General features: G+C 37.7%; 2 protein-coding genes across 2 annotated transcripts; one reads left to right on the top strand and one right to left on the bottom strand.

Moving 5' to 3' along the window:
- The first annotated feature begins 3622 nt into the window (after positions 1-3622).
- Positions 3623-9168, top strand: LOC117330858 (polyglutamine-binding protein 1-like). Its single transcript, XM_033889386.1, has 6 exons — positions 3623-3826; positions 4544-4877; positions 5479-5579; positions 6090-6169; positions 6961-7127; positions 7829-9168. The coding sequence occupies exons 1-6, from the start codon at positions 3754-3756 to the stop codon at positions 7971-7973; spliced, it is 900 nt and encodes a 299-aa protein (XP_033745277.1). The 5' UTR covers positions 3623-3753; the 3' UTR covers positions 7974-9168.
- An 8644-nt stretch (positions 9169-17812) lies between these two features.
- On the bottom strand, positions 17813-21357 carry LOC117330856. Its single transcript, XM_033889385.1, has 3 exons — positions 20836-21357; positions 20152-20385; positions 17813-18168 (listed from the first exon to the last, which is right to left on the bottom strand). The coding sequence occupies exons 1-3, from the start codon at positions 20882-20884 to the stop codon at positions 17948-17950; spliced, it is 504 nt and encodes a 167-aa protein (XP_033745276.1). The 5' UTR covers positions 20885-21357; the 3' UTR covers positions 17813-17947.
- Between the last annotated feature and the right edge of the window lie 2072 nt (positions 21358-23429).

Here is a 23429-nt window from a genome sequence, read left to right as displayed (position 1 = left end):
GTACCAGAACATCGCTACTGTCACTATACTATATGTACAGTGTTTACACTTATTTACACATAAACATGTGTGCCGGAATATATACAGAACGTGTTATTTAACATTTAAACCACTGTATAATATCGTTATCCCAGATGGAATATTTCGCCTTGTAAACTATCGAGTGTTTGTGTTGCCGCGATTTCAAAACAGTCACGTGATGATCTAAAAATAATTTCCGCGCTAAATTTAGAGGGGGATTCCCAACTAAATCAAGTGGTCAAGCTGGTCATAGGGATCGACTGTAAACATTTGGACAGCACAGAAACATAACTGGAAAGGAACAAAACACGTATATTCAATGAAAATTACAACGTTTTTACCGTGATGTCCCTTTAAGTCTCCTTGTGATAGGCCGGAACTTTTGCCGATTTATAGTTCTCAACAAGTCTCTGTGAAAGGAAAAGGAAACGCATAGCTAGAGATGAGGAAAACCCACGAAGTGTCCCAAACTCAACACCACCACCAGTTAGGCCAAAGATTATAACGAGAAACGAGAGAGGAATTCCCAGTAAATGGCGGACCTGAGACCACAAAATTACTGTATATTAACCCTTCTCACGCCCATACAATTTCTCCAAAAGATCATTTTTGGCGAAATTAGCAAAACTTTAAGAAAAAGAGTATGTTTCCACTCTGATCAGGCCTTCGATGGAGGACCAGGTGAGGTTTGGGGATTGTCCAACCACAGCTTTCCCTCCAATCACAAACCGTCAGATTTGGTCAAGAATTGAACATTGTCCAATGTTAACCAGGTAAGAATCCAAAAAGGTCCGAGTAGTCCGGGCCCATGTCAAGGAAAGCAGGCAGAAACCTGCCAAGACGGACTTATTATACAGCCCAGGCCCATTCAATAATACTCGGAGCTGGAAGGATCGGGAGGTGGTGATTGAACATTGATGTACATGTATAGGTTTAAAGACACAACGTCAAATACAATGTAAATGTATGTAGTCGGCGACGAGAAAGAAACCACCATATAACTGTATAGGTTCCTTGTTTTGAAAAAAGTTAAAGAGAATGACTCCAGTATCTCTGGAACTGTGAAATGCTGTTACACAAATACTGACAGACTGATGTCGAACATGAAAATCGAACTAAAATATTTGATATGTTTGACGGAATTCCTACCAAAAAGCAGAGACGTGTATATCAGATATACATGTCTCTGCAAAAACTCAATCAGTTAAAAAAACTACAATATAAAAAAGAAACAATATGCTGTTCAGACAACTTGATCGACGAGGAATTGTCATCCACAGTGGCAAAGACTTGCAGTTGAATAAGTCATTTTTCAATGTGAATTACTTGAATATCTAGCACGCTTAGTCAAACTACATGTATAAAGGATGACAACCCGGTATGGGTAAACTCGTCCTTCATACACTTGTTGAAAAAATATACCCGTATGTAAGGTTAGAAACAACGATGTTACACCAATGACCTGCCTGAATCAAGTAACAAAAGGAGCTAGGAAAGACAATGTGCGTGGGTTGATAAAGAACCTTCATTGTAAATCAGATCAAAACTTTGCAGCCTACAAGAAGTCTAGCAAGGAATCTGTATGCCAAACAAGAAACTGGAAACTCAAGGAGTTTAACATACGCCTACGAAAAGGGTATATAGAAAAAAAAAGTCAAAAGTAGTCCCAAATTACTCAAAAATCGCATTGGTCATCTAACAGCAAACGACAAAGATACTACCAATGTTTTCAATGCTCAATTTCAAAGTGTCTTCTTGCATGATGATAATAACTCGATATTAGACTCCAGAGACAGAAACAAAAGAGGCAGTAGATACCATCAACATTACAGAAGAAAGGGTAATAAGAGCTATTAAACATCCACTCTCATTCAAGGTTCAAACTTGTGATGCAATAGCTAAGCCAGTCGAAATAATATTCAGGAAACCCTTTGATGAGAGTCTCCTTAATGATTAGCAAATATCTAACGACACTTAATCTTCAAAAAAGACTCCAACTCTGAAACATCAAAACCATCAACCAATCGGCTTGATTTCAGTTCCATGCAAAATTTTACAGCGTGTTCTCAGAGAGTCAATCCTATATCACTGTCAATCCAGAGGTTTCTGGTTCGATCCCTGGTTGGTTCTAGGATGGATGTTCCCAGAGCTACGGATTGGAGTCATTGTCCGATATCCGACCGCGTATACCATAGGGACCTGAGAATTCGTCACAGTCTGTGTGTAATTGGGGGCCTAGATAAAACTTAAGTAAAATGACTTTATAATGAACACCGAGAGGTATCATTTTACTGAATATCGTATCACCTATATATAAAGGAGAGAGCATGGGAAGCTTAATTAGGAGCTTAGACAATTTAGGAATTTCAATGAGGAGAATTTTTAAAATGACCTTTCTTTTTTGCAATTCCGTATCGCCTACACATGCCCTTGATGATATTGATGTTTACTGGGCACGTGAGTATATTTTAAAGTGGTAGCGGTGGGGCAGAGTCCAAAGACTTCTGGTCCACGATCAGGCCGTTGCTATCCAATAAAGGTTGCTCAGAAAACACCGCAGTCTCAGTTGCGCGAGGATGACAATGTGATCGATCACTAACCAAACTCTAGTGTGCGAAAATATTTAACTCACATTTCGAGAGTGCTGTATTAGGTGGTATTAGGGCTGACCTCAATGACAGCGAAGATTGATCTAATCACGCTGGCATTTGAGAAAATTAAACAGACAGGGCACATATATATCAATTCTGTTTTCCAATTCTCCTGTAGAGCCAACGGAACTCTCCAAAGCTATAAGCAAGCTGGACAGCAAAGAATCTGCTGGTGTAGGTGTTATGTTTATATCGACCCCCATATATTTTATACATACATTATTATTGCAACGTGTCCCTGGGGCTCGACCTAACAAACCTGGTACATTGATGTATAGAAAGGCTGCATTCTTTTTCTTCTTTTTTTTTATTTAGACTTGACATGTATACCGCTGTAACACGCGTGGTTACTAACAAGCAGTATTGCCTGATTGCCTGTGAGTGTTAGCTTTTGTTTCATGTTGATACATTTGTAGTTTGCTCATAATTCCAGCCTAATATTTTATTTATTTTTTTTTTTTTTAAATTTATTTCAAGTCCTTCCCCATGTGTTTAATTTCCTTTTGTCTTTTGTGTTGGTAGTAACAGCAAATTCTTAACTTTGTTTATTAAATCTTGTGTTGTTGTTTTAGATTATACTATATCAGCATGAATTCTGTCATTTTTTTTTTTTTTTTTTTTTTGTCGCATTTGCATATCATATACATTATACTGACGTATTTGGAATTGATTTATAATATGCATTTTGCTGTATATCTTTAATCATTCCGTGCTAATTTATTATTTATTTCCGCTATTTGTGATACTTCCTGCCATTCGATATTTTGTTGTCACTATTACTTTCAATTGTTATATACAGTCGTAGGAATAACTCTAATGAGCTAAAGTTGTATTGTTACAAACGCGACTCTATAAATTCCTGTATGATCATAGTTCTATCATCCTGATTTTAGTATGTACCCAGAGTGGTTCCGAACCATTGGAACACCTCGTCTACGTCCCTGCAGTTTCGTAGAAAATAATGAGGGGTTCCGATTAGTTTCCGAATGGTTCCAATGCTTTCTTTAGTATCGGAGTGTTTTGTCATGCTTTGGTATTAATTTTACTTAAATAAGCTTAAGCTTGTAGATAACAAAACACCATGCCCCTCCCAGCGGCGTTGTTGGCGCGTCTGCAGAAGAGAGGACTTGTTAAAGAGAAAGAAGAAATACCAGGTGCGTTGCTTCCACGTTACAGAGTTGTTTGCCCATGATTGAATGTGTATTTCAATAATTATCATGTTATACCTAGCTTTTGCTAACTCAGTCATAATGGATGTTGTGACCAGGTAACATTTGGTTAAATGTTATCATATTTTCTTACTTTGAATGTATATAGTATTCCTGAAGAAAACAAAACTCATTGATTTTTTTAAATATTTTTTTTTTAATTTTAAATAGTTCTACATTTTAAATGCATAAATACATAAGAACCACACACACAAACACACATCACTTGCAATATTTATGGTTTACAATTATCATAATATCATCTTCACCATCGTCATGACCAAGATCTTTCATCATCATCATACTCATCCTCATCATCATTAGTATCATCATTATCATCATCAATTAAACTAGAATGAGAAGTACATGTACATATAAAACCATAAATACTCTTATACATGTGTAAATATTCCGATAAGCATGCATACACCCTCACACACACATACATATATTCAGTTTCCTGGTAGCCTGATCAATCCTGTCAAGGGCTCAGTTTCTGTGTTGCCACAGTTGGCCATATCAACTCTTGCAACAAAACTCATTCATTATTTTTTTTAAACGTTAGTGATTTTCTTCCATATATGTCTTATATTTAGGGGACATTGAAGTGACCAAAAGAGATCTGCAGCCCCATTGCATTACTGACATTGTCTTATTTTGTAGTTGCCCCAGCAATAGTCCCAGTGTCAAGTTCAGAGCCAGTTGAAGAGGTTTTTGCTGAGGATTATGATGATCCTACAAAAGATCTGAACTCACACTTGGAGGAACAAGAAAGCCCTGCTATTATCCCTGAACCTGAAAATGTTGGGCCCCTAGTCTGGGAAGATTCAGCATGTCCCAATGTGGACAACCCTTACCATAAATGTGTAGCATACTGCCACGAACGATGGGGAATGAAAACATTTGAGGCAAATGAGGATATGCTTCGGAAACGAGATCGAATGCTTCGTCAGTATCCTCTCTCTGAGGGATGGGAAGAGGTAGCAGATGCTGGAACGTAAGATTTTCCTCAAAGTATTTATTTTCAAACATCTGATTAGTTGATATCCATTTTATTGCAATGGCATACTTTTATAGACTTGTATGTTCAATAAGTACTGCAGTCCTGCTTAATAAATACATGTACACACAAATAGTATGATGTGCATTACTTTGGTTACAGTGTTTTGAACATTCAAATTATGTATGTGACCCCAGTGGGTCGATGTTTGAGAATGATTGAAAATCAGTAAAATAAAAAAAAATAATAATAAAAACTGATCATTGATGATGATTTGAAAAGGTAATTAATTGGAAATCCTCGGCTCTGTGTATTTTTGTAATGTTAGTGAACCAAGAAGTAGTTGATCTTATATTTTACTGATATAAGTGTTTAAGGAGATTTAAACATTAAAAACTGTTAAATGTTTTGTTTGTGTTCTGTATTAAAGATCTTGATAACAAAGGCTAAGACATGTAATAAATGTACTTGAGATGTACATAAATTTTATACAAAAGTGCAATTTTGTGCTTGATTTAGAAAACTGATTATGATTGATAATATATATGGATTCTGAAATGAAACCGATACTTATGACTGTTGTTTGTGTGGTCCTCAGTAACAGGTACTATTACTGGAATGTGCTCACTGACGAAGTGTCCTGGCTCTCACCTGCTCATCCCTCAGCAAACATCACAGTTTCGGCACAGAAACTTAAAAGTAAGTTTTCAACACTCGTAGAGATACACAGTTATTGACATCTTGCAATATCACCCTGGTAAGATACTAGCTGCTTCCTGCCAACTCAGCTAGCCAGCTACCTATTGATCTAGAGAGAACTCCTCTTTAGATTGATCCGTTGAGTGTAAGATTAGTTAGCCAGAGGTCCCAGGTTCAATATCAGCCAGAAGCTTTGAAATAAATACAATAAGTATTGACCTCTGTAATAAGAATTAAACTTTAAACATTTAAAGGAATTTTACTTTCATCACATAATATTTAACTGTTTTGTCATTATTTTTTCCACAAGAATTTTTATTTTCTTTTTTTTTCAAAAAATGGTAAAATAGAACTGCATATGCCTGATTGGCTAATTATTTTCAAATATTGCTGACGACGCATGAAGCGATTTTTCTAATAACATTCTCCTCGATGATATTTTGTTTCCCTTACACAATCTAGGTATATTGTATTAAGATTAATTCAGATTCTATTTTCTTTTTTTTTTAGATGTATCGATGGACATTTCTACTCGTCTGGATGGTTATGACAGTGAGGAGGATATGGAGACAAAATCGGAGAGTGATTTGGTATATATTAAAGCTTGCTTTATTATATTAACTTTAACCCGTCTAATGCTAGAGCAACTTCGCTAGCCAAGGGTGTTCAATACGATACTCTCCTATTCATGTTGCTGCAGGATATTAACACAATCATTATGATCACATTGATCAGTGGTGTAATAAGCTCCTTTCATTATAATCAAAGTACAACAAAACATTTAGGTAGCATACATCTTTAAGTTATCTTTAAATAGTAATAGCCTACATTTTTTATTTGTATCTCAAATAGTGAGGTAGCATACACCCTTAAGTTGTACTTCAAACAGTGAAGTAGTATACACACCTAAGTTGGTCTCAAAACAGTGAGGTAGCATGCACCCTTAAGATGTACTTAAAACATTTAGGCAGCATACACCCTTAAGTTGTTCTTAAACAGTGAGGTAGCTTACACCCTTGTGCTTCACACATCAAGGTAGCAACCAGTACAGTAACACAGTTCAGCGAGTCTAGAAATGTACTTGAAATGATCAATTTAAAAAAAAAGTAACTGCTTTTAAAAGGCAATTTATATACATGTACCAGATTTTATTTCTGAACCTAAAGATACAGTTCTTATGTACAATTTTAATCAAAATTTATCTCTTAGTAGGCATACTGCTTTTAATGAGTTAGAATATTACTTTAATAATTTAAAGGCAATCAATTTATTAACCCAGACTTAATTTTGAGATCTGAAATACATGTTCTGATACAAAGTTGTAGCAATGTGTGTTCAGATTCTAGTCCATTTGTAGCACAAGTGTGTTTTGTTCTCACAGAGCCCGTCATCTAGTGACTCGGATTCTGAGGATGAGGAGGAGATGGAAGAAAAGCAGTCGAGAAGTCGAGGTCAGCGGGACCAAGGTCGAGGTCGTGGAAGAGGTGGGCGCAGACAAAAGGAGGAGCTTGATCCAATGGACCCAGCCTCATATTCTGAGGTTCCCAGGTATGATTTTGTTGAAAAGATAAATTTTCTTGTAAGTTTGTACTGTCATCAAAACCAGTAAAAGCCTGGAAAGAAATGATACCGACATAATAACAAAACCAGAATTCTAATTCCTAATTGAAATAATGAGTGCTAATTACAAACAAAAAATATGAGAAAGAAGCAGTACATATAATAATAGTTCAGTAAGAGGTGGTAGGTAGATAAATTGGTCACTTTGGAAAAGAATATGTTTTTATGTCTCCATGGTAACTGGGGTTTGTATTATGTCCACCTGTCCATCCATCCTTCCACACTTTATCATGTTCGAACTTTACCTCCTACACCACTTGTTACTGCAATTACATAATGTTCTGAGGTGGGTGTCATGTAGCAAAAGTAGGTCACTGTGACCTGGTTTGTTTTATACCTTTGACCTACATCAAAGAAAAAACTTTTCTGAGCTCTATCTCCTACACTACTTGTCACTGGAACTTCATATTTGGGGAATGGCACCAATTCCAACTAGGTGAGGTAGTGTCATATAAAAATAGTTAATATTATGAATGAGAACAGAATGCTATATAATTTCACATTCCATGGTGGACTGTAATTCACTTATCTTGGTTTATTATGAGTTTTTTTGTGGACGTTTATATAAATACATTCAAGGTTGCTACTGCTTCACAAGTTATCTGTAACAAATTGTTTTGCCTCCACAGAGGAACATGGTCGACTGGACTTGACAGACGAGGAGAAGCTAAAACTGGTGCAGACATCACAGCATCCGGACCTCTGTTCCAACAGCGTCCCTACCCTAGCCCTGGGGAAATTCTGCGCAGGAACCAAGGAATGCCAAAGGAATAAGCAGCAGACAAGAAACAGAGACAAATATATCTATATTTAGATTCAGAATGAGAGAATGCTATTTATAAAACAGGTGTAATACAGATCAGGAGGACTAGACAATACACCGTATGTAAACTGGTGGGTGAATCAGTTGCATCACCTAGGAAACTCAATTCAAGTTTTTTAAATTGCAGAAACTACACATTAATAAACCTCCGTCAGACATTTTTATTTGACAAAGAAATTCTTTTGTTTTAAAATACTTGATTATGACATGTATTATTGTAACATCAGGATTTTATTATTTAAACCAAAAGGAAAATTAATAAAACAAGGGAAAAATTTAAAAAGAAAAGAAGGGAATTTAAACCACTTGTCTCGAAGTATGAATATTTGTCTGAACAACCTATTCCACAACAATTACAAATTTACCTGTATATAAACACCAATCTGTTTGACCACTGTCAGACCTTCAGTGTGATAACACACAAAAAATCGCACAGGGACATATTCTGCTGAAGGTACTTTTAGAGAGAGACATTCTGATCTATCATAGTTACCTCCCTTCATTTTATTCAGTCAGTGGAATAATGATAGCTACACAGCCGATCGGCCGAGAATAAGAGACAGACGGTTATACATGGTATAGTTGAGGTTTTGTACAGTATGTTGAGCCATAGGAATATGATACTAGAGAAAAGGAAGAAAAACAATATAGATATATGTATGCTATATATTATATAGTACATGTATGCATATATATATTGTTTTTAGAATCTTTTCTCTTTTTTTTGGCACCAAATATCAGATCTCTTCAGGTACATAATGTACTAGCCTGAGTTTCCTCTGACCCTGACACCATGTCTGGTGTAGCCAGAGTTTCCTCTGACCCTGACACCATGTCTGGTATAGCCCGAGTTTCCTCTGGTCCTGACACCATGTCTAGTATAACCAGAGTTTCCTCTGACCCTGACACCATGTCTAGTATAGCCAGAGTTTCCTCTGACCCTGACACCATGTCTAGTATAGCCAGAGTTTCCTCTGACCCTGACACTGTATCTGGTATAGCCTACACCAGATGTGGTGCCAGGGCCAGAGGAAACTTGGGTTAGTAATGTACATGAGTTGATCTGTTTAATTACAGGACAACATTTGCTGTCATAATCCTGAATCAGTTTCATTGCATTGTAAATAAATTCATAATATCACTCTAGAAGTTGTTGTTCTTTAATTTTCTGCGGAAGTATTTATCAATAAATAATCGTTGATGAGGTCAATATCATGTTATACTAAAAACTTGTACTGTCAAACTTGACCGATGACCGCTGAAATCTAACCAGGTGTAGAAGCTGAATGTGTGTGTGGTTTCCTGGTGTGAAATATCAACTTAATCTGTCTTGGAGCTCATGATATACCGTGTACACAATCACAGACGGACAAACAGACACCCCTCCCCCTATAAAATTTTATTGGGGCGTAAGGAGTTATTAAAATCATATTTTATAGTTTTATGATTCAGTTTGAATCAACTGAACATATCAAAATTCAGCTAATTTGAATATTATCTAGTATTTAGATGACTATATCTGAATTTTTGCTTACACATTACAGAGTGAGATTCAAATGCAATATTTAACCAAATAAATATAAGTTATGAAATAAAATAACTTTAGTACCAAATGGTGTTATATCTTCAAGTGGCAGCTTTTGTCTCATGTTTAGGACAATTGATCCCTGACAAATGGTGTTATTGTATTTTTTGTAGAAATATAGCAATTCCAGACTTCAATTGGAATGAAGCATTGATTGATAGAGACTGCATATATATAGTATCATAACTGTATTTGATATTAATTCTCTGACTATACACACAAAAGTTATTCCAATCGGCAACCTCAAATATTGAAATCACAAAAACTTGGAAATTAACATAGCACCCTTTAACCCTCAATTGATACTTTTTTGAAGAACTGAGCTAAACACAAAACTTTAACGTCCATATAACCAACATCCCAGTCATTGGACCATCAACTAAATTCCGCAAATGAAGACCATGTCAAGATGTCAATTTCATTATGGTCGCCATCATTGCCACTGAAAAAAGTACCATCATATTCTTGCTAAATACGAGTTTGTACCTCAGTGAATAAATCGTGGTCAGATACCACAGTGAATGAATCATGGTCAGACTCCACAGTGAATGAATCGTGGTCAGATACCACGGTGAATGAATCGTGGTCAGATACCACAGTGAATGAATCGTGGTCAGATACCACAGTGAATGAATCGTGGTCAGATACCACAGTTAATGAATCGTCGTCACACACCAAGGTGAATAAATCGTCATCAGATACCACAGTGAATAAATCGTGGTCACATACCACAGTGAATAAATCGTGGTCACATACCACAGTGAATAAATCGAGGTCAGTAACCACAGTGAATGAATTGTGGTAAGATACCACGGTGAATGAATCGTGGTCAGATACCTCAGTAAATGAATCGTGGTCAGATATCACAGTGAATGAATCGTGGTCAGATACCACAGTGAATGAATCGTGGTCAGATACCACAGTGAATGAATCGTGGTCAGAAAACGCAGTGAATGAATTGTGGTCAGATACCACGGTGAATGAATCGTGGTCAGATACAAGTGAATAAATCGTGGTCACATACCACAGTGAATAAATCGTGGTCACATACCACAGTGAATAAATCGAGGTCAGGTACACAGTGAATGAATCGTGGTCAGTAACCACAGTGAATGAATTGTGGTCAGATACCACAGTGAATGAATCGTGGTCAGATACCACAGTGAATGAATCGTGGTCAGATACCACGGTGAATGAATCGTGGTCAGGTACACAGTGAATGAATCGTGGTCAAATACCACAGTGAATGAATCGTGGTCAGATACCACGGTGAATGAATTGTGGTCAGATACCACAGTGAATGAATCGTGGTCAGATACCACAGTGAATGAATCGTGGTCAGATTCAACAGTGAATGAATCGTGGTCAGATACCACAGTGAATGAATCGTGGTCAGATACCACAGTGAATGAATCGTGGTCAGATTCAACAGTGAATAAATCGTGGTCAGATACCACAGTGAATGAATCGTGGTCAGATACCACAGTGAATGAATCGTGGTCAGATTCAACAGTGAATGAATCGTGGTCAGATTCAACAGTGAATGAATCGTGGTCAGATACCACAGTGAATGAATCGTGGTCAGATACCACAGTGAATGAATCGTGGTCAGATTCAACAGTGAATGAATCGTGGTCAGATACCACAGTGAATGAATCGTGGTCAGATACCACAGTGAATGAATCGTGGTCAGATATCACTGAATGAATCGTGGTCAGATACCACAGTGATGAATCGTGGTCAGATACCACAGTGAATGAATCGTGGTCAGATACCAAGGTGAATGAATTGTGGTCAGATACCACAGTGGATGAATCATGGTCGGATATCACAGTGAATGAATCGTGGTCAGATATCACGGTGAATAAATCGTGGTCAGATACCACAGTGAATGAATCGTGGTCAGATACCACTGTGAATGAATCGTGGTCAGATTCAACAGTGAATGAATTGTGGTCAGATACCACAGTGAATGAGTCGTGGTCAGATTCAACAGTGAATGAATCGTGGTCAGATACCACATTGAATGAATCGTGGTCAGATACCACAGTTAATGAATCGTGGTCAGATACCACTGAATGAATCGTGGTCAGATACCACAGTGAATGAATCGTGGTCAGGTATCACAGTGAATGAATCGTAGTTAGATACCACACTGCTTGTTTATAAAAGACAAAAAACAAACAGCATTTTGTTAATGTTGAAAATATATTTTCATAATCATTTGAAATATGCATGAAAATTGATATCATTATAAATAAAATATTTCCTACATTCATCCACAAACTACACATACGCTCGTCTCCACGCTAACATACTTTACATGCGTACCTTTGTCCTCATACACGCATTGATCGAGATAAATACTATATATTAACATTAGTAATACAATTCATGTGGATATGGTATTTGTATGTCAATCTTCAAAAAAACTTGTTTCATACAAAAATACACTCATATAGAGAAGTCATTTTCTTGTCGCCCATTCAATATTTCAACGGAATTTAAATGATAAATTATGATGATTAAAGCTTTAATCAAAAGGCAAAGTTTATCATCTAATGCGCGCCTAACTCCCTGTAGGTATAGTAGACTGGACTCTTTGTGCTTGTGAAATGATGTTTAATCGTACAAGAGATTTGATATTTAGCCAAGGCTTGTGAAATATTTTGATAAGTTATCTGCTTTAAAAATGAGGGATGCAAAAGTTAAAAAGGCTAGTGTATTAGTAATTATAGCGTCGCTACAACACAGACTCCACGCGTTGGTGGTTACTCCAGCCTAAACACAGGCTCTATACGTTGGTCATTAGACCAGCCTAAACACAGCCTCTGTACGCTGGTCATTAGACCATTACACCAGCCAAAACACAGACTCTATACGTTTGTATGATGGCCGACAAGAGCCTGGCAAAATGAAATGAAAAAAACTGTAACATTTTTTTCAATGGTACAGTTTTTTTCATATCTTTTTGTACCATAGAAAAGTGTACCATGGTACAAAAAGATGTGAAAATTCAAATCATTTTGTACTATATGTGTTACAGAAAGATTACAAACTACTCAGGAAAAAACACAGCTTACATTCACATGTTTATGTACCAATAGCCGGTATCAGCCGGCAAAATGATGTGAAAGGTTTTGTACCGCGTTACACTTTGTTCATTTCTTTTTGTACCATTTTTGGTAAAAAAAGATATGAAAAAAGTGTACCAAGAAAAAAACGTTACAGTTTTTTCATATCTTTTTGTACCATTCGTGGTACAAAAAGATGTGAAAAAACTGTACCATCAGAACATCGGGAATGTCGTCATCCAACACCATGACCAGGGCTGACCCCGAATAGCAAAGGTTTGATAACACCGTCACAACAAGCCGAAAAGTGTATAAATCACTTCAGAGGACACAAATCGAGTCGAAAGTATAGTGTATTGGGGTGTACCTTGGGGCTAAGAATTATTAAATTAAACTTGTATAATGTTATCATTTCCATTTTAGAGATAAACAATTGAACGATTGAAAAAAACATTACAGCATTTCTCTAATGGTCTTACAATATATATATATATTCCTCGATGTCTTCAGTAAAACAACTATATTTTACGAGTGGGGCTAATATTTTGATATTTGTGCATTCGTGAAAAATATCAAAATATTAGTTACATGAGTGAAATACATTTGGTATTATTGAAGATGCTGTTATATATGCTGTTTATTACATTTTCATAGCAAAATATACCGGATCATCTTTTAACTTTTTCCATTTTCCACTTTTATAGAATGATTAATTTTCGATATTTCACTGCTAAAAGCGTAATAACGAAACCCATCGGTGTCTACTGTTTCTTTTACTCGAGAAGTTTTTATTACGTAATAAAATTGACGGTCCCATTTCCCCAAAACGGACCCCATCGGTGTTTATAGTTTCTTGTACTCGAGAAGTTGAGGCAGATTGGATACATTGACAATGTAAGTACGGATAATTCCTCACTGGAAAAAATATTAAACACGTTATTTTTAAAATGAAAAGTCATTTAAAAGTTAAAATAGAAAATTGACCATTTTGCAGGCCCACATCAATATAAATGACGATTGGATCATTTAGTAGCCAGACATTCCGGCTATGTGATGACAGTTTTATCTGGGAGTCATTTGTCAAACTCAGTCACCCTTATGTCTGGCCGTTTCATATGTTTCTGTACCATGGCTGTTTTCGGCCGCTTTTTGGTACAAAAAGATACAAAAGCGACAGACTCATTTCAGCTTCGCTTTCACATCTTTCTGTACCATACAATGGTACAAAAAGATGTGAAAAAAATGTACCATGAAAAAAAGTGTTACAGTTTTTTCATTTCATTTTGCCAGGCTCTTGTCGGCCATCGTACGTTTGTCATTAGACCAGCCTGTGAATGAATTCGTGGGTAGATACCACGGTGAATGAATATGTCATATACCACAGGATGAGTTCGTGGTCCGATTACCACAGTGGATGAAACGTGGGTCAGATACCACAGTGGATGATTGTTGGTACCAGTTACCACAGTGGGAATGAAACGTTGGTCAGTACCACAGTGAATAAATCGTGGTCAGATACCACAGTGAATAAATCGTGGTCAGATACCACATTGAATGAATTGTGGTCAGATATCACGGTGAATGAATCGTGGTCAGATACCACAGTGAAATGAATCGTGGTCAGATACCACAGTGAATGAATCGTGGTCAGATACCACAGTGAATGAATCGTGGTCAGATACCACAGTGAATGAATCGTGGTCAGATACCACAGTGAATGAATCGTGGTCAGATACCACGGTGAATGAGTCGTGGTCAGATACCACAGTGAATGAATTGTGGTCATATACCACAGTGAATGACTTGTGGTCAGATACCACAGTGAATGAGTCGTGGTCAGATACCACAGTGAATGAATTGTGGTCATATACCACTGAATGAATCGTAGTTAGATACCACACTGCGTGTTTATAAAAGACAAAAAAACAAACATCATTTTGTTAATGTTGAAAATATATTTTCATAATCATTTGAACTATGCATGAAAATTGATTCATTATAAATAAAATATTTCCTACATTCATCCACAAACTACACATACGCTCGGCTCCACGCTAACATACTTTACATGCGTACCTTTGTCCTCATACACGCATTGATTGAGATAAATACTATATATTAACATTAGTAATACAATTCATATGCATATGGTATTTGTATGTCAATCTCCAAAAAACTTGTTTCATACAGAAATATTCTCATATAGAGAAGTCATTTTCTTGTCGTCCATTCAATATTTCAACGGAACTTAAATGATGAATTATGATGATTAAAGCTTTAATCAAAAGGCCAAGTTTATCATCAAATGCGCGCCTAACTCCCTGCAGGTATAGTAGACTGGACTCTTTGTGCTTGTGAAATGATGTTTAATCGTACAAGAGATTTGATATTTAGCCAAGGCTTGTGAAATATTTTGATAAGTTATCTGCTTTAAAAATGGGGGATGCAAAAGTTAAAAAGGCTAGTGTATTAGTAATTATAGCGTCGCTACAACAGACTCCACGCGTTGGTGGTTACTCCAGCCTAAACACAGGCTCTGTACGTTGGTCATTAGACCAGTGTAAACACAGGCTCTGTACGTTTGTCATTAGACCAGTCAAAACACAGGCTCAATACGTTTGTCATTAGACCAGTCAAAACACAGCCTCTGTACGTTGGTCATTAGACCAGTCTAAACACAGGCGCTCTGTACGTTGGTCATTAGACCAGTCAAAACACAGCCTCTGTACGTTGGTCATTAGACCAGTCAAAACACAGGCTCTGTACGTTGGTCATTAGACCAGTCAAAACACAGCCTCTGTACGTTGGTCATTAGACCAGTCAAAACACAGCCTCTGTACGTTGGTCATTAGACCAGTCAAAACAGAGGCTCAATACGTTTGTCATTAGACCAGTTAAAACACAGCCTTTGTACGTTGGTCATTAGACCAGTCTAAACACAGGCGCTCTGTACGTTGGTCATTAGACCAGTCAAAACACAGCCTCTGTACGTTGGTCATCAGACCAGTCAAAACACAGCCTCTGAACGTTGGTCATTAGACCAGTCAAAACACAGGCTCTGTACGTTGGTCATTACACCAGCCAAAACACAGGCTCTGTACGTTGGTCATTAGACCAGTCAAAACACAGGCTCTGTACGTTGGTCATTAGACCAGTCAAAACACAGGCTCTGTACGTTGGTCATTAGACCAGCCAAAACACAGGCTCTGTACGTTGGTCATTAGACCAGTCAAAACACAGGCTCTGTACGTTGGTCATTAGACCAGTCAAAACACAGGCCCCATACTTAAGTTGTTAGATCACCCAAAACACAGGCCCAATACGTTGTTCAATAGATCAGCCAAAACACAGGCCCAATACGTTGGTCAATAGATCAGCCAAAACACAGGCTCTATACGTTGGTCTTTAGACAAGCTAAAACACAGGCTCTATACGTTGGTCATTAGACAAGCTAAAACACAGGCCCCATACATAAGTTGTTAGAGCACCCAAAACACAGGCCCAATACGTTGGTCAATAGATCAGCCAAAACATAGGTTCCATACGTTGGTCAATAGACTCGTTACAACACAGGCTCCACACGTTGGTCAATAGACTAGTTACAACACAGGCTCTATACATTGGTCAATAGACTCATTACAACACAGGCTCCACACGTTGGTCAATAGACTCGTTACAACACAGTCTCCACACGTTGGTCAATAGACTCATTACAACACAGGCTCTGTACGTTGGTCAATAGACTCGTTACAACACAGTCTCTGTACGTTGGTCATTTGACCAGCCTAAACACAGGCTCTATACGTCGGTCTTTAGATCAGCCTAAACACAGGCTCTGTACGTTGGTCTTTAGACAAGCCAAAACACAGGCTCCATACCTTGGTGATAAGACACATTACAACACAGGCTCCATACGTTGGTCAATAGACTCGTTACAACACAGGCTCCACACGTTGGTCAATAGACTCGTTACAACACAGGCTACATAGTTGGTGATTAGACTATAGCTACAACAAAGTACATTAGCCATTTGACACATTACAATACAGGCTCCATACGTTGGTGATTAGACTAGTTGCAACACAGATTCAGTACATTAGCCATTTGACACGTTACAACAAAGACTCGATACGTTGACTACAACACAGGCTCCATACGTTGGTCATTAGACAAGCTACAACACAGGCTCAGCACATTGGTCACTAGACTCGTTACAACACAGGCTCCATACGTTGGTCATTAGACAAGCTACAACACAGGCTCAGCACATTGGTCACTAGACTCGTTACAACACAGGTTCCATACGTTGGTCATTAGACAAGCTACAACACAGGTTCAGCACATTGGTCACTAGACTCGTTACAACACAGGCTCCATACGTTGGTCATTAGACAAGCTACAACACAGGCTCAGCACATTGGTCACTAGACTCGTTACAACACAGGTTCCATACGTTGGTCACTAGACCAGATAAGATACTAAATAAATACACGTTTAATGCTATTTGACTAAGGCAATGACTCAATATGATTTAAGGGTATATGCTTCTAACTTGTTCTTTTTACCCAAATATATTACTATACTTATGAAATGATATGCTTATTGATGAAATAAGGAAATAACTTACGCCCACTTATTGGTGATTTTTCTACAGAGAATGTCCGTGATATCTTCATCAGTTTTACTCACATTCACACTAGCGGTAACCTACACGATTTTATGCATTCGACATTTTCATACACGTTCAACGGAACTAGGGAAAAGGTTTTCCAAAAATGAAGACTTAACAATTGGCAGATTTTCCTCTTACTGATGACACACAATTCCCATTATAACCAATTGCAATTGATGCACCGAATAATGAAAGTCTAATGTTATGTTAAGATCAATCATACAATTGATCAATGTACAAGTAAATGGTTCCTCGTGACCTGGAGAGTTTAGCCAAAATTCCGCTTAATATGGTTTTGAACAGTCCACCAATGCGAGTTTTGCGGCTCGTGGTTACGACTAGCCCGAGTTTCATCTGGCCCTGACACCATGTCTGGTGTAGCCCGAGTTTCCTCTGGTCCTGGAACAATGTCTGGTGTAGCCCGAGTTTCCTCTGGCCCTGACACCATGTCTGGTGTAGCCCGAGTTTCCTCTGGTCCTGACACCATGTCTGGTGTAGCCCGAGTTTCCTCTGGTCCTGACACCATGTCTGGTGTACATATGGTGTCAGGGCCAGAGAAAAATCGGGCTAGGTTAAAACCAGTTGTAGAAGAGTTTAGAAGACGGAGAAGTTTTGTTGATAGGAGGGTAAGTCGACTACTGTGCTAGTTCTGATGCTGTACGTTGACCCCGTGGGTGTGGGGACGAGGGTGTGTCCTGGAGCTATCCCCATGGACCAGCTGTCGCGACCCTCGATGTCTGTCCATGGTGAAGAGTGGGTAACTCTACCATCACAGTCTCTGAGGGGCATCAGGGGGTACCTCTGGCTGGCTGTACCTGTCAATCAAAGTAAGCAACAACACAATTAGACAACGCCTATTTATGCTTTCGAGACACAGTTTTGTTTGTTTGTTTGTTTGGTGGGTATATCGCCGCGGCCCCGTAAACAGTCCGGGTCATTTTGCGACGATATCTCCTTGTAGTAGTTGGTGACTACCTCACTGAACAACATACCGGAGGCACGTCGCAAACCATACAGAGCAATTAGGGTAAAATGTCTTGCCCAAGGTTACAGTCACGACAGCACAGACCGGCCCGTTTCTCAGCTTCCTGAGAAACTCAAACCGACACGGGCATGGAGAGTCGAACCACACACCCCTGACCTTCAACTGAGGTTACGTGGCAAGTGCTCTAACATTCTATCGTATCTAATTGGAATTATTTAGATAATAAATCTATCTGTTGATTTACCCCGAAAAAGACTTTTTTGAGTGACATATTTCTTCGTGCACATAAATCAAAACAATCATTTTAATTTCAATTAATCTAGTTTAAAACTAAAACAGTTTTGATTTTGTAAAATAATTATCTTCGATTTAAATCACAATTATATAAATAAGAATATAAATGAATTATTAATATTTCAGTAAATATAAGCCGACAGTTTTATTTGAACAAAGCTATTACCACAAAACAAACGTTTTGATATAGTATACTGTATTTATAAGAAATCAGCACAACTTCCTCATATGAAAGTAATCAGAGCGGCTGCCGAGATAAAATTTGTTTTTCATTGTCCATGAAATATATACATCGCTAACTACTGATGACACCGGACACCAGTAATAGCCACGAGGAATGTATATACTCTCCCTTTTATCTCGGGGCCCAGTATAATAACGACTGGGTCGATCGGATTTGTGTTTACATAAAGCGGGCCATCTGGTTCGAGAGAAAGTCCGCTCCCTCATTTACGACCGTTCGGTTCACACCAAACTAGATCCAGATTTTGTGGTGAACTTATTACAGCAATCACAACTATGGAAAAACGTGTGGCTCACGTGCGGCTTTATTTAGGTATTCAATTACCACGTGAATGGTTGCCATTTAGATGTCCTCACGTGTAGTCCACGCGCTTTGCAGTGATGTTAGTTTCTGACTAGTATGTCGAGTGATGCGATATATTTCTAACTTCTCATCAGATATAAAAAAAATCATTCATTTCATTAGTATGAACATTTTAACAGTGCTATATAGAAGTTATAAAAAATTATTTAAATTTTGAAAAAAAAATTGAAATTTTAATGATGATGATCATTATTGTCTAGTTGGAAAATGTGGAACATCAAAATAGAATATGTCCATGCTGTGATACTCGTGAAAAATGGTGACGAATTTATTTTACTATATGCTACCATATCATTTTTTTATGATTGAAAGAAAGTCATTTATAGAAAAAAAATATTATGATACATGGCCAAATATTCTTAAGTTTTAAGAGCTAATGAATATTACTAATATCAAAATTTTACATAATCTGTGGAAATTTATAAAGTTTTGTTCAAAAGAGTCTTATACTTATTGACACAATAAATATTGTGTTGAATGTTGTATAATATGTTCTCTTTTATATGCTATTTTTTTTGTAAAAAGAATCAAATAAATTAAATTGAAAGTTAACGCCAAACTTTCAAGTTACATTTACATATATACTGTATATATATATATATATGTACATTTAATACATTTACCCACAACTTTTTTATTATATTATTCTTTACGTTGTCTATATACAGGTGATCCTACCTGTGTCCATTTCAAACTTGATTGATAAGATTTGGTATGACACTCGTTTTTTTAAACATATGTCAGATCATCTGTATATCACTTAAATCAAATTCATGGCATCAAGTTAATTTGCCTTTAACAGAGACGATCTTCGCCTCCGACCGTATATTTCTCATCGCTAAGACATTATTTACTTATGAATAAAATAAAATTCAATTTCATGACGAATCTCTGACCACATCATACCAGTACCTAGTGCTGTCCTGGACGCTGGTCCGTCAGGAGACGGTTGTGACCCTTTCTTGGAGACGTCCGGTCGTTGACGTCGACAGCAGCAGACGATGGCGACAATAGCTATGACGACACCACATGACATCACAGCAGCGATGACACCGAACACGGGGACTATGGCCGTACAGCATTCCTCGTCCCCTCGGTCTGTCCTACAACATCCGTATGTACACCCCTCACATTCCGCGTTGGTTACTACAAGGCGAAAATGACAATTGGGTCAAATTAGTCTGTACGTGACGTCACCAGTTATATATGTGACGTCATCGATCAATTAAATACGTGATATCACCAAATTTGATGATCTTGAATTAGTCAAATATGTTCATGATGTCATCAACTCATTATATACGATATCATCAATTCCATTATGTATGTGACATCAAGCGTTACGGTAGGAATTTGATTTTATACGTGACGTCATAAATTCAATTATGCACATAAACGTCATCAATTATTGAAATGGTGTCACCAATTCAAATATGTGTAGTCTGTCTATACATTAAATCATGTCTAAACCGATACATCACGGGGAACTTTGTGTCCAGTCGCCATGGTGAACATTTGCATCAAGTCATATCATATGAACTCTGGTGTCCTTATAGTTCCGATAATATCGGCAGGTGTTAATATCGATAAACTTACCTTCAGTTTGTAGTAGAACAAAGAAAACCACCACAACTATCACTTCCATTTTGCCATGTCACAATCTAGCAATAGTCGCCATGTCAGGAACGCATAAAGAAACACTTATTTACAGTGTGTATAAATTCTGGTACTGGGTATCTGGTAAACCGGAGGCTCAGCATCAGTTACAGTCCCGCTCTGCGAACTGAGAGGCGGAGGGGATACAGCGGCTACCATCTATATCTATGTGTTTACATATCACGCATCCATCATCGCTAACCATAGATAACCAATAGGCTCCGTCAAACTCGCTCTCATCACGCGCATTCGAGCTGTCGTCAGCGCCGTGATCCAAATCTTAACCCGATGTCAATGAGCGGAACGATTTATTTGAGAAACGTGCATTTTTTTTTTCGATTAGTCACCCAGAAAAAATATCTTTTTACAGAGTAGATATTGTGGTCTATACGATGTATGTTGGAGTGTGAATTTCTTATAAGCCACCATAGAATTTTCACTCGTCACTTCTAGATGTTACCCGTGCTGAAATTACCTCCGAAATCTAAATTATGTTGTAAGGGTCCGGAATAAAATTGGCTTTATACCAATTTGAAGAAGAAAAAAAATCTTAACATTTGAAAAAAAAAAAAGGGGGGGGGGGGGGGGGAGGTGCACAATCTATCGCGCACTCTTATACACTTGTCTCAAATCCAGTACATCCTTTCGCAAAATCACTACATCTATTTTCTAACTCTGGGAAGTTCTTATTTTTTCAAGGCTATTTCCTATTAGAGATAATGATACAACTTGACTTCCTATAAATTTCGTACTGGTTGGTCCAGAACATTTGTTCTAGGGTTTAAATCTCGATACCCATTTCTGATGCTCGTTTATTCATACATGTATGTGTGTACGCGCGCGAATGCATGCATGTAAAAGTATACTTATGTTATGTATATATCTAACTTAGCAACACAAATGACGAAGGAAGACAACTTTTTGACTCGTGCCCTGACCGGGCCTCGAACTAACGATCTACGGCACCCAATCGCCTAGCCAGGTGATACATGTATGTTATATATATATATACAGTATATCATTCGTTTGTTTAATCCTTGTTTGAATTGTGATTCACTACACGCGATTCCCTAAAACTTGGTATTGTTATATTATCTATTTATACGCTGTGTGTGGATCACAGTGGGTTTCCGAAATTAATTTTTGTTCGAAAGTCGAATTTACTGTTAATAAGATTTCTGACTCCACTCGGTTTTCTGGGCCTTTGCTGCATAGACATCGGACGGAGTCATGTCGGAGTTGTCCTTCCGGCACTTTTTATTTTATTATAAACCTATGATAAGATATTAATTTGCTCCAACAATTAATACTAGTAAGTTTATTTATGATGTAACAATCTAGTGGGGTCTTACAACTACAACTCTAAAAAAACATCTGTAAATAATATAACCGAGCCCTGCCCCGTACATCCGGGAGTAATGTTCACAACTCGCTACTTCCGGTGTCTCTGACCCGACCCGCCCCTCCTACTTCCGCCCTGGTTCCTGATAACGAGTCTCACACTGATAAACGATAGTATGTTTTATTTACTTGAAAATGAGCAAAGTGAACGTTTTAAAGGGAAACTAACAGACATGACAACGGCATTCATTCCCCGATACGCCATACCTCGGGGTATTTTCTCGTTTACGGAAAGTGCCGACGGTTCCCGATTGTAAATTCCCCATGATTTTAAGATAATAAAATTATATCATTTTATCGTCTAGTTCTATCCTTAATAGAAAGTGATGATAGGGTCTTCATCAAATTACAGATGTGACGAAAGTTCCCTGATTCTGACAAAGCAAAAATGTCTGGAAAAAAAAAAATCTTTTCTCGATTGAATCGCATTGCATTCTGGGAGAGATGAAGTTCAGTGGCGAAAATTTGTATGAATAGTGCATAATAATGTTTTGAAGACTACATAGACTCCAGGAGTCAAGGATATGTATTAGGTTGTGTATAAAAAAATGAATGTCGTTACCAAAAAAAGCCTAGAATATCGAGGTTTAGCCTTGAAAGGTATACAGTATTTTGCAATTTATTATTATGCATTTTGTTATAAAATTCTACAATTGTGTGTTTAATACGTTAAGTTGTCGGTAATTTCTTTATATGTTACAAATACGTTATATGTATATGAGCCCGAAACAGGGAAAACATTTAGAAAATGTCTGGAAGACATAAATGCCCCGCTACCACTTGACACCCAGAAACACAGTTTTACAGTTTGGTGAGGATCGCAACAGTATTTCCAGAGATTAGCTAGTTGCGGGGACGGGGACGGGGACGGGACGGGACGGGACGGGGACGGGACGGGACGGACATGGGTAAGTCCCCCTCCCCACCTTTTCATGGCGTGGCATAATAAATCGACAATGATATGCCACCGTTGTAAGGAAGAATAAATTCCACATACGTCGGTAAAGAGTTCTACACATCGTTAATCTACGAAAGGGGTAATTGAACGGTTGCTAGCGAGATATGGACTAGATTAACACTTCCCTGTCAGGGTCTTATCGTAGTTTGATATCAGTAGTTGAATGATAAGGTAA

Source organism: Pecten maximus, chromosome 7 (genome assembly GCF_902652985.1).
Source record: "Pecten maximus chromosome 7, xPecMax1.1, whole genome shotgun sequence".
In the NCBI taxonomy this organism is placed as follows: Eukaryota; Metazoa; Mollusca; class Bivalvia; order Pectinida; family Pectinidae; genus Pecten; species Pecten maximus.
Note: the sequence above shows the minus strand (reverse complement) of the source record. Positions and strands in the feature narration are given on the sequence as shown.

Excerpts from the sequence above, each read along its gene's own strand:
- LOC117330858 (XM_033889386.1), top strand. The coding sequence starts at position 3,754 with ATGCCCCTCCCAGCGGCGTTGTTGGCGCGTCTGCAGAAGAGAGGACTT. Across the intron at positions 6,170-6,960 it reads CAAAATCGGAGAGTGATTTG|AGCCCGTCATCTAGTGACTC; the intron begins GTATATATTAAA and ends TTGTTCTCACAG. Across the intron at positions 7,128-7,828 it reads TCATATTCTGAGGTTCCCAG|AGGAACATGGTCGACTGGAC; the intron begins GTATGATTTTGT and ends TTGCCTCCACAG.
- LOC117330856 (XM_033889385.1), bottom strand. The coding sequence starts at position 20,884 with ATGGAAGTGATAGTTGTGGTGGTTTTCTTTGTTCTACTACAAACTGAA. Across the intron at positions 20,386-20,835 it reads TGTTCTACTACAAACTGAAG|TAACCAACGCGGAATGTGAG; the intron begins GTAAGTTTATCG and ends TTCGCCTTGTAG. Across the intron at positions 18,169-20,151 it reads AGCGTCCAGGACAGCACTAG|GTACAGCCAGCCAGAGGTAC; the intron begins GTACTGGTATGA and ends TTTGATTGACAG.